Raw genomic sequence first — 12,144 nt, 5'->3', positions numbered from 1 at the left:
TGTCTCCTGGATAAAAAATGGCATTCCCTTTTTGACTTCTCAGGAAAAAGGTCCACTCTCTGTGTGTATATATCACAGATGCGTATATACAGGTCTGCTGGGCAGGAGGATGACAGGAGAGAAAACACACCCCATGTGTCCACACCTACGCACTTGTTAACCATTTGCCTGGCTGAAGGAACCCATGAATGGCTTTTGCGTAGAACTTCTTCAAGACTAGAAAAGCCTACTCACCCGATTCACCATTACAGACCTCGGGGGTGGTGTTTACCTATAACACAGGGTCGAACGATCAGAAAGAAACCCGGACTTGGTGACATTAGAGAACCGTAAGAGCATGCAGCATACCCAAGTGTTCAACAGCCTTCCCTCCTCAAAGCACTGCCATTCCCACACCTCCCTGTAAATCACTTCGCATTGTGATCTGTGCTGACTGCCTCCAATCCAGAACTGATTTCCTTTCATTGACAGTTTTACAAACTTTATTGATCCTTTAACACTTCTGGGCTGGAACTATACCATCAGATTCCACAAATGATAAGCCTGTAATTTATTACTGAGAAAGAAGTGCTGCAAATGTATAAAAGAATTCATCTTTTAAGGTTTTTTTCTTTCTTTCTTTTTTCCTGTGACCTGGAAATGAAGTCACTGGAACAGCGTATTTCTTTGATTATCCTCGGAAACCATTTCATTAACCAGCTGCTCCACAGACAACTCGATAGCATTCTTGACGAGAGAAGAAGCTGTTTCTATTAGGAGTGTTTCATACTGTTCTGAAGTTCTCCCCTCAAAATCACTATCATTAGCAAAAACCCCCACTTGCTCATTCTCCATTGAAATTAGGAATTGCTTAGGGACATTTTTAGATTTCTTAACATCAAATTCACTGATTTCAGTGTCTGTAATGATAATAGCAATTGGCTCCATCCTTTTGCTTTCTTCTGATCTCGGTTTCTCTGTATCCACTCCATTTTCTTTCAGATCTGGTACATGCCTCAGTACAGCTTCCTCTGCCTGACACACTGTGGCTTCCTCTGCTTGACCCACTGTGGCTTCCTCTGCCTGACACACTGTGGCTTCCTCTGCCTGACACACTGTGGCTTCCTCTGCCTGACACACTGTGGCTTCTTCTGCCTGACACACTGTGGCTTCCTCTGCCTGACACACTGTAGTTTCCTCTGCCTGACACACTGTGGCTTCCTCTGCCTGACACACTGTGGCTTCTTCTGCCTGACACACTGTGGCTTCCTCTGCCTGACAAACTGTGGCTTCCTCTGCCTGACACACTGTGGCTTCCTCTGCCTGACACACTGTAGTTTCTTCTGCCTGACCCACTGTGGCTTCCTCTGCCTGACACACTGTGGCTTCCTCTGCCTGACCCACTGTGGCTTCCTCTGCCTGACACACTGTAGTTTCTTCTGCCTGACATACTGTGGCTTCCTCTGCCTGACACACTGTAGTTTCTTCTGCCTGACACACTGTGGCTTCCTCTGCCTGACACACTGTAGTTTCTTCTGCCTGACACACTGTGGCTTCCTCTGCCTGACACACTGTAGTTTCTTCTGCCTGACACACTGTGGCTTCTTCTGCCTGACACACTGTGGCTTCCTCTGCCTGACACACTGTGGCTTCCTTTACTTGTCCTACTGTAGCTTTCTTTGCCTGGCTAACTGCAGGTTCTTCTATCTGGCTCAGTTTACCTTCTTCTGCCAGACTCAATACCGTTTCCTTTGCCTGGGCCACTGTAGCTTCCTCTGCCTGGCTCAGTTTACCTTCCTTTGCCCGACCCTCTGCCTGGATCACAGTAGTTTCCTCTCCCTGGCCCACTGTAGCTTCCTCTGCCTGGCCTAGTGCACTTTTGACTGCCTGGCGGACTGCAGATTCTCCTGCCTGGCCCAGCGCAGTCTCTCCCGATTTCTTTTCTTCAGTACTTTTCCTGTCATCTTTTCTGCTTGGCGCACTTTCCCAGATGCCATCACTGGGTTCCTGCAGACTGCGTTGATGTGTGGTTGCTGGTGATGGAGGAGCAGCAGAAGTCACTGGCAGAGGGCTGTCTGCAGCGGAACTCTCAGGTAGACTTGTTTGCTGCGCCGGTACACTCTGCTCTTCCCTGAACACTTTAGCCCCCTTTTCAAGCCCTGGAGTTCCCATCTGGAGGGCAGAAGATTTATTTTCTGACTCCAGTTCTACGGCAATCACATTCTCTCCCGATGTGACGCTGTTGCTTATGTGTGAGTCTCGGATCTCCTTACCATCTCTCACCAATGCATCTTCCTGTGTGGACTTAGCCTGGGTGGGCTCATCTGGCTGGATCTGGGCTTTTATCTCCAAATCATCTGCCTCTCCCTGGACTCGGATGTAGCCTGAATCTTCTGTGAGTTTGGAAGGACGACTTTTCTTTGCCCCTCGTGAGAATCTTATACAAGGAAACTTAAGTCTGGATTTTGTCTTTTTCTTAGGAAGAGCTCCATCCTCAGTGTGCACTACAGCCTCAGATGGCTTCTGCTTCTTCTCAGGCTCGGTCCTTTTCCGATGTGTCACGAGGCGTTTGATGGAGGCCCAGGCCCCCGCTGGTTGCCGCTGACCAGAAACCCCAGCTTCTGGGGCATGCTTCTTTGTCTCCTCAGCAGGCTTAGAACCAGCTTTGGCCTTCGTCTTGTTTGCTTTCTTCCTTCTCTTGAAGCACAGTGTAGTTGTTTTTCTCTCCTGCCTCTCTTTTTGAGGACTGGCTGCTTCCGGTCTCTTCTCATCCTTAGTCTCGATTTGAATCTCAGAAATGCTGGTCTCCATTTTGACGCTGCACTCTTTCATTCTCTGGAAAACTGTCTTCTCTCTTTCTCCTTAAGTCTTTGTGACAAAAATATCACACAAGGTCCGATTTCTTCTATGTGTCCACTTTCCCCTCACACCACAGTTGTTCCTGTGACTTCTTCAGGACACAAACACCTTGTTTACCTGCTCTCACGCTGTCTTCTTTTAAGTTACTTTTTGCATGAAAGCTCTTTCCTGGATAAACTTCTTCATTTAAAGCCCAACCTGATGAGAGAAAAAAGTAGTTTGTTTCAGGGTATTTATTTTATGATTTTGTTATTTTATTGTGTTTGTTTTTTTGAGACAAGGTTTCTCTGTGTAGCCCTGGCTGTCCTGGAACTAACTCGGTAGATGAGGCTAGCCTCGAACTCAGAGATGTACCTGCTTCTGCCTCCCAAGTCCTGAGATTAAAGGCGTGCACCATCACTGCCTAGGGGAAGCCTATTGTTTTTAATATAAACTGTATCCTGTGGTGTGTACTTTCCACAGAAAGTACATACTAAAACAGTTTATGGCTACAAAGTGAGGCTTGTTTTTTTTTTTTTTTTTTTTTTTTCTCTCCCCTATCAAAAAGATTCCAGTGTGAACTCATTTTGTTCCGGTTTGGGGTCACTCCGAAAGTGCGCCTAGTTATCTCCTCTATGGATTGTTTATGGTCCCACAGGGAAAGTTTATCAAATAGCAAAGAAAGAGAGGGCAGTTCGGCAGGGAGCCTGACTACCGTCTCATCACATACAATGGAGAACACTGACTCTACCAGGAACTTGGGAGATGACTAGAGGTGAATTAATGACAAAGCTGAACTCCTAATGGGCAGCTAGGGCTTGCAGAAAGCCTTAGGCTAGACGAGGACCTAGCCAGAGTTAGAAGTAGAAAATCTGACTCTCTGGTGTTCGCTCTATTGTAGCATAAGGTTTCTGTGCTAAAAATGTACATTCCACCAGGGAGGCGCTACTTTCCATACATACTCTCAGGAAAAAAAAAATCCAGCCCCGCTGTCATTCCCTGCTCTTAAGTCGTTGTGTAACTTTGACATTTTCAGCAGAGCGGCTGCTACTCATGTTTTCCCACTGAAACTGTACACAGCTGGAGGTAAGTCAGTGGCAGTAACAGCCATCACCGGCTCTGCACCTCTCTCGTACGAGGCGGCAGCGCTGAGCACCTGCACACATGTCGCTAACCTGCACCGCAGTGTTGCAGAGTGAGGAGGTGGCCATATCTCCATCTGCAGTTAAGCAGACTGCCTGAGACTACTGAGCTAGTCAGTGACAGTGCTCGAATTTAACCGAAGACTGCCTGTTTCTGAACTGCCTTCTTCACTGCTCTCCAGGGTTCAAGAGAAAGAGAGTTGCTTTAAAATGCTAACCTGAGGCTGGTCATGGTGACCATGCATGACTGGAATTCCAGCAAGTGGGAGGTGGAGCCGTGAGAATCCATCAAGGCCAGCCTATAGCTATACAGTATAGTTGAGACCAGCACCAGCTACGTGAAACCCTGTCTCAAGAGAGATAAACGTGTAAAACTAAGCTATTGGGCTGGGCACATAGCTCAGTGACAGGGCATTGGCTTAGCATACCACAAAGGTCCTGGGTTTGATATCCAGTGCCTCTAAAAGAATAATAATCCACAGAATAGCATGGCTTAAAGAATGGGGACATGGGGTGACTAGCTAACAACAGCTCCATGAATCTTAGGTGGTAGATGTCCTGAGTTAAGCACAGGGGCTACTTCCTTCCATGTAATTCTTCACTGAACTTACACTTGGGTATCAGTTTCCTAATTCTCTGTAGAAATGGAACCCTGGAAAATCATTTTAAGAGCTAAGGACTTTTTTTTTTAAAGGTAAGTGCTGGAAGCTTCATCTTTTTTCAAAGAAACAAGATTCTGGAATAATAATGGAGCCAATATAACATTTGCAGTCTCTCCTCACACACCCTGGCACTAGAACCCAGTCTTAATGGCTTCAAGTCTTTCTCTGAGCCCTCAGCGCCCTAGAGAGCATTCCTTCTAAGCAGAGGATATGCGTATTAATAGAAAAAAATATTCAAAAGAGATTATATTCTGGAAAGTCTGACATTAACCTAAATTGCCTATATGATTGAACGAGAGGCTTCTTTTAATGAACTCACTGTAGAGATCAACGCCCCAACAAGTGTATGCGAGGCAGAGAAAAGATGCAGCCTGCAGGCGTTAAAACTTTGCAGAGTGTTAAGACTGCAAATGATTCACCTTTACCTTGGAGAGGAGCTATCGTCTTGGAAACCTTAAAGTCCCTGCTGTCCTTTCCTGGCAGAATCTTGTGTCTAAGGCCATAGAAAACAACCACTACCTTTCCCCCCTTGAGCAACAAAATGCAACCACTATCGGAGCAGAGCTAGGATCCTTTCCCAGCTGCACACACGAACCGCTAGCTAAGCTTTCTCCTGGAGGAAGGACTCTCCAAGCTTGACGCCCCTGTGGCAGGAGACAGAGCTCAGGAGAAAGTGCTCAGAAAGGAAAATACCGGGGGCGTGGAACAGATAGCCCAGCTTCAAGCTATCTGCAGAATTATCATAGCCCAGAGCCTAAAATCACAGTTCCCCAAAAAACCCTAAAGAAGAAAAAGGGTTAGGCAGCCGGTGCCAAGGCACCAGCTGCAACGCGTGCGAAGCGAGCGGGCGGTAGAATTGCCCAGGGTCACCCACCTAGAGCCGCCTGAGGATCGGCGACCTTGTAGTCCGTGTCCCCCACAATCCGGTGACCAGGACCCCGGGTCCGCCGCCGTTACCCGAGCTCAGTGCACAAGATTCTGACCCAGAGCTTCTGGTCTTGCCTCTACTTACCCAGATCGTTGCGGTCCCAGGACAGCCCTGCTCCGGAGGTTTAGGAACACGGGCCCAACCAACGGGAAGCCCTGGAGACCACGGAGCGCGCAGCCCTCTGCAGAGGGACCGCAGCCCCGCGCCCCCTCCCCAGCGCGGAGAGAGACAGTTGGCCGCGCCAATGCGAGTGGAGCAGTGGGGCGGGGCCACGACCGGGGGCGGGGTAAACTCAGCCAGCCACCTGCCAGCGAACTGCCCCGCCGCCTGGGAGAGACCTCCGAGCTCCCGCCCCGGACGCATCCCCGCTGCATAATGACATCAGGGCCTGGGTATAGAGAACACTAAGGCAGAGCAGGAGGACTGCGAGAAGAGGGTAGAGACCCCTCATTTTCTGAGTCGCACATCCGTAAAAACCCCGTTTGAATTTATAAGGTTCCCACCGTAAATCCCCCTCGAAGATTAAAGACAAGGTAGAAAGCATATCTTCAAATAAAGATTGATGGGAAAGATGGCTCAGCGGTGAACAGCACGTATTTCTTTTCCAGAAGATTTGAGTTCGATTCCCCATACACCCATATCAGGTAGCTCACAACCACCTGTAACCAGCTCTAGCGGGATCTTTTGCAAAAACAAAATTAAAAAGCACAATTCATAACAGTGCAGAGACAGTAAGGGGGCGGGGGAGACACTTTATTTTTGTGGAGACAGAGTTTGTCTGTGTACCCTTGCTTGTCCTGGAACTCAGAGATGCACCTGCCTCTGACTCCAAACTGCTGGGATTAAAGGTTTGTGTTACCACCAGCCTGCAGGCATTTTATTTTGAGACATTTTATTTTATTGTGTAGCTCTGTATGACCGACCTGAGACTTACTATGGACCAGACTGGTATTGAACTCACTGAGACCACCCACCTTCACCTCAGGAGCCACACACCTGGCTATGAAGAAAATTATGTATATGGTGAGAAACAAAAACAACTTTGCTAAACAGGACCCCAGACCTGGTACTGATATAGTCCTCAATCTGGAATCAGAAGGTGTCTGTTCAGGCAGAAACCAGCACAAATACAGCTCTGTGTCCATAAGCTGTGGCTTCCCCAGCTCCGGGTAGGTGCCTTAGGGGTGCTTTCAAGAGCTTGGGTGTTGTAAAGTTACACTTTGGCAGTCTCACCCTACTTCCGCTACCTCTACAGCGCTTCGATGGTGAGCCTGTTTCACCATGCCAAACCCCAGGTTCTGTGCACAAGAGGCAAATGCCTGTATCAGTAAGTACCCTGTGCTCCAAAGGGGCTGGAAGAGTGACTGCCCTCATCTCCATCCCCACTTGAGAGGAACAGGGTTAGAAGACCCCAAGGAATGTTCTAAAGGACACAGTAATCCCCGTGTGCTTTTGATGTAAGATGTCAGATGGGCCATGGTCTGTGCGTCCCTCACCTGTGTTCCCCTGCCAACATGGATGTGGTGCTCCAACAGATCCCAGCCTCCTCCTGGGCTCCTAGCAGAGCTCAGAAGCCAGGGTAACATGGAAGAACAAGACCCCTTCTCCTTTCTTAGGTGGACCTTTGGGAGGTCAATATCAGATGTCCTCTTGGGATGTTTTCTTGTTTTCTAGGAACATATTTTACCTTCCTTAGATTGTCTAGTCTAGATTTACTCCACCAAGACCTGATAAGGAATAAACTCTTGGGGCACAAAACAGACCCAGAGGACTCAGGTTCAACCCCCAGCACCCACATGGCAGCTCACAACTGTCTCTGACTCTTGTTCCAGGGAATATGATTCCCTCACGCACGCAGGCAAAATACCAATGTACATAAAAGAAAAATAATTTAAAAATGAGAGCTCTCCTTGATTTGCAGAGGACCAGAGTTCAAGCCTGTGATCTCAGTGCTTAGGAGGTACAGAAGTAAGATGAGATTTCCAAAGCCATCCTTGGCTACATAGGGAGTCTAAAGCCAACCTGGGCTACATGAGACCCCCATCACAAAAAATCAAAATGAATTTGACTTAGCCTTGGTCATGCAGCAGACACGTATGTGTGAAATGATCCTTATATCCCCATATGGGTTGTATGTTAACTCTGCTGCTGGCAGTTTTCAACTTGAAACAAGCTGGAAGAAACTGGTTAAACTCGTTAAGTTTCTTTAAATCCAGCAGATCTGGGGTAACCTAGCTATCTTATTAGAAGGCACTTGGAGCCAGGTGTAGGAGCACAATGCCGGGAGTGGCCAAAGCAGAAGGACAAGAAGTCCCCAGCCAGGCTGTGCTACATAGCAAAATGCACTTGGAGTAAAAATCGAGCAATGAGAGATGCAGGCTGAAAGAGCAGCAGTGAAGTGTCTTAGAAACTCAACTGTAGGGCTGGAGAGATGGCTCAGTGGTTGAGAGCACTGACTGCTCTTCCAGAGGTCCTGAGTTCAAATCCCAGCAACCACATGGTGGCTCACAACCATCTGTAATGAGATCTGATGCCCTCTTCTGGTGTGTCTGAAGACAGCTACAGTGTATCCGCATACATAAAATACATAAATAAATCTAAAAAAAAAAAAAAAAAAAAAAAAAAAGAAACTCAACTGTAGCCCTCCTGCTCCTGCTTTGCTCTTAGAAGTAGAGGAGCTGAAGGAACACAGTCTAAGGTAAGAGGTGGATTACCTCATGTTCTAAGGGAAAATAAGATTTATATGATCAATAACTTGTCTGACATCTTTCTTTCATGCATACACAATGCACCCAGTAAAGAGAATGGGGGTAGGAGGGTGAGGGAGAGAGGGAGGAAGAATATACTATAAATACAAATCTGCATTTTGGCTTTTCTTTAGGATATGGCTAGAACTTGAGGCCAGATGTTTGAACAATGTACCTCACGCACAAGAGAAATAAACCTGTCATCACTAAACACATTCAAGTGACAAGGCAGTTGAAGCTGTTACTGTATTATTGCCTACTACTCCATCTGAATTATATAATTAGGAAATGAGCTATAAATACCTTCCCAATCTGACGAGGAACGCTCCTCCTCTCAGCTTACCTTACCAATGTCACAGATACAGCATGCCAATGAAATAGCCTACATATGTGTCTAAGCAGCACGGAGCCGACTATACACACCATCTCTTCCCTCCTGGTCCCCATCCATAGTCCCGGCTTTTAGCTACAAAAATGGTCTCGACTCCTTGTTAACAATACTTATGTCCTTGGGCCTTTCTCAGAATAAGCCTTCCACAGTCCCTTTCTCTGGCGCACCATCTAAAGAACCTATGGCCCCAGGTCCTTGGTGGTTTGATCTATGTGTGGGCACCATGAAAGCTGCAGGAGACAAGTGTCTTACTTGTCAGTACATACTTACTGCTGTCACCCTTAAATTATGTGACATGAATCTTCAGTGTACAGCATCAGAGTTGTGACAACTAGGAGGGACAATCTGCGTATCAGGGATCCTACCAATATGGAGAGGGGCGGGCCAATGTGGGAACCATTGGAACTGTGCTAGCCCCTTGTTGAAGGGATGAGACTTGGGCTGGTGACACTGACAGGTCCCCAGTGCACTGATTCTTCTCTAGGTATTTTACACAAGTGGCCACAGATATCTGATGCCTTTTTGTCACCGTGGAAACAGCTTCTGCAAACTTGTATTTGTGATACCTTTGAGCACAGATCCAAGAATCTGTTGCATAAAATCCTTGCCCATGAGAATTGCTCTGCGGCCACCCTGACTTCATTTCTTCTGTCAAGTTTCATGCACCTTGGTTACCTCTTCCTTCTGGAGGCAAGCGGAATGGACCCGATTTCCTCTTTGTACAGCTTGGTAGGAGCTGCCTTCTAGGAACTGCTGAGAGGCGGCAGAGAGCAGAGGCTTTGGAATAAGGTGACAGCAGGCACCAGCGCTGGAATCCTGAAATGCCTTTCTGTAAAAGGTGGATATAGGCCTAATTGATTACAATTCACCTACACGTTTTCAAGCAGGTGTCAGCTCTTGTTATGAAGCTGTCGACTTCCTTCTGAGCAGTTACATTGGCAGGAGGACCTAGCCATGTGGATGCTCGCACACAAGTTGCAAAGAGACACATGAGAATTTCCCATGTTGTTCGTGAGTGTGTGCTTGTGTGTGTGTGTAGCTATTGATCAAACCCAGGGCCTTACACAGAGCTGGAGGGATGACTCAGTGGTTAAGAGTGTTTGCTGCTTTATTGTGTAGACCGGAGTTAGGATTCCAGTACCCATGTCAGGTGGCTTATAGATGCCTGGAACTCCAGTTCCAGGGGATCCACCGTCACCGGCCCCCACAGGTACCAGCTTGTTCTCCCACGGATGTGCATAACTAAACATTAACCTTCTCGCTTTTTTTGTTTTTCAAGATGGGGTTTCCCTCTGTAGCCCTGGCTCTGCCAACCAGGTTAGCCTCAGATTCAGAGATCTTTCTGCCTCTGCCTCCTAAGTGCTGGGACTAAAGGTGTGCACCACCACACCGAGCTTAAGATCTTAAATCTGAAGTCAGGAATAGAGGATTTTTGTGAGTTCAAAGCTAGCTGGGTTCATAGTGAACTCCAGGCCAGTGAGTTAGTGATATACAGTAGACCTTGACTCCGAAAATACAAACAAACAAACAAACAAAAAGAAACTTTAGGGTCTGAAGAGATAGATCCTCAGTGGTTGAAAACATGTAATAGAGGACCCAAGCTTGGTCTCAGCACTCAGGTGAGGCAGCTCACAAACACTTCAAAGGCCAGCTCCTTCTCAGGGGATCTAACACCTTCTTTTAGCTTCTACAGGCAACCACATGTGTGAAAATGAATTTAAAAAACTGATCCCTTAATACAGTGAACTTAGTAATTTACTATTTACTGCACTGGGTTTATCATCTCAAATCTCTCTCCATCCTTTCGTGCTCCACTCTATTCACTGTTTTCAGCATTTTGGATGGAACTTTGGCAATATGGAGAAAGCCCTTTAACATGATCTCCAAGTCACCGGGTCTCATAAGACCTTCCAATCCTAGATGATATTTGTCTTAGTCAGGGTTTCTATTCCTGCACAAAACATCATGACCAAGAAGCAAGGAAGTCAGGACTAGAACTCAAGCAGGTCAGGAAGCAGGAGCTGATGCAGAGGCCATGGAGGGATGTTGCTTACTGGCTTGCTTCCCCTGGCTTGCTCAGCCTGCTTTCCTATAGAACCCAGGTCTACCAGCCCAGGGATGGCTCCACCCACAATGGACTGGGCCCTCCTCCCTTGATCACTAGTTGAGAAAATACCTTACAGCTGGATCTCATGGAGGCATTTCCTCAACTGAGGCTCCTTTCTCCGTGATAACTCCAGCTTGTGTCAAGTTGACACAAAACCAGCCAGCACAATAGTCTATAGATTATTTTGAAAGTTAGTAGAAAGATGCTTCCTATTAGGAACAGCAATGAGCATTCCAAATGTGCCAGACATTGTACAAAGCTCCTTATAGAACTTGACTGCAGAACCAACCATAGGAAGCAGAACAGGACCTTTATCTGCATAAACCAGGTGAGGTGGCAGAGAGGTGGGTGAGAGACAGAGGTATGTGAGGCAACAAGGGGTGAGCCTTTGCCATCCACCGCCATTGTTTGTTCAGACTTTGGAACAGTATTGCAACACTGATGTGGACTCGTGGGACTAAGTATAACAATGGCAAAGGAGCCTGGGAAAACAGCTCAACACACATTAGCAATGCTTAGCTTTGGTACCAGGGGGATATAGAATCTGGAAGGAGCCAATGAAGGAAGACAAGAAAAACAGAAGACACAGGGTAAGAGAAGTTAGGACATTCTATAAACTTCAAACAAAAACTCACAAGACCCAAGGACTTAGCAATAGTCTAGCAAACATTTGCTAAGCCAGTGGAGCAGAAACGGACCACCTAAAGGGGATGCTGAATTCTTGAGGACCTGAAATGGATTCAGCATAGATGTCTATTGCCAGAACGGATAATTAAAATGTGGTACATACAGAAAATAGGATTGAATCTCCAGCCATGAAAGAAAATGAAATTATGAAAATGGATCATTAAATTAAGTGGGGTACCCTATGCTGAGAAGAAAAAGGTGGTTTATTCTCTGCTGCATGCAGAGTCTAGCTTCTAACTGTTAAATAGGTGTATCCAGGTGGGAGGAATAGGAACAAAGGTCAGGAAAATAGAAAGGGGTCCATGGGAGAGGGGTAGGGATGATAACATAGAAGACAGAAGTGGGAAAAGAAGGGTTGGGGGAAAAATCAGTCAAAAGAAATGCACGTTCCAGTGTGCATGTGTGTGTGCATGCACACTCGAGCACATGCACCTGCGTGCGTGCCTGCTCGCACGCGCACACACACACACACCCTGTACCCTACTTCCACCTTCACACTTTCAGGTCTCCTGAGCCCTCACCCCCTCAAACAACTGATCCGGGAAGTGCCTCTTGCTTCTCTAGCCCCTACCCCCACCCCCACCAGATGGATGGCCGACATTCTACTATTCTACCTAGGTCTATCACTGTCAGTTTATGTTTCAACACCAAGATAGCAAAATT

General features: G+C 47.0%; 1 protein-coding gene across 1 annotated transcript; it reads right to left on the bottom strand.

Moving 5' to 3' along the window:
- Positions 1–645: 645 nt before the first annotated feature.
- On the bottom strand, positions 646–2,811 carry AKAP5 (A-kinase anchoring protein 5; the record flags this gene model as incomplete). The annotated part of the gene is made up of 1 exon (XM_080910379.1): positions 646–2,811. The coding sequence occupies one exon, from the start codon at positions 2,809–2,811 to the stop codon at positions 646–648; it is 2,166 nt and encodes a 721-aa protein (XP_080766505.1).
- Positions 2,812–12,144: the final 9,333 nt, after the last annotated feature.

This window comes from Micromys minutus (assembly GCF_963924665.1).
Source record: "Micromys minutus genome assembly, chromosome: 1".
NCBI lineage: Eukaryota > Metazoa > Chordata > Mammalia > Rodentia > Muridae > Micromys > Micromys minutus.
This window is presented reverse-complemented; position numbering and strand designations above follow the sequence as displayed.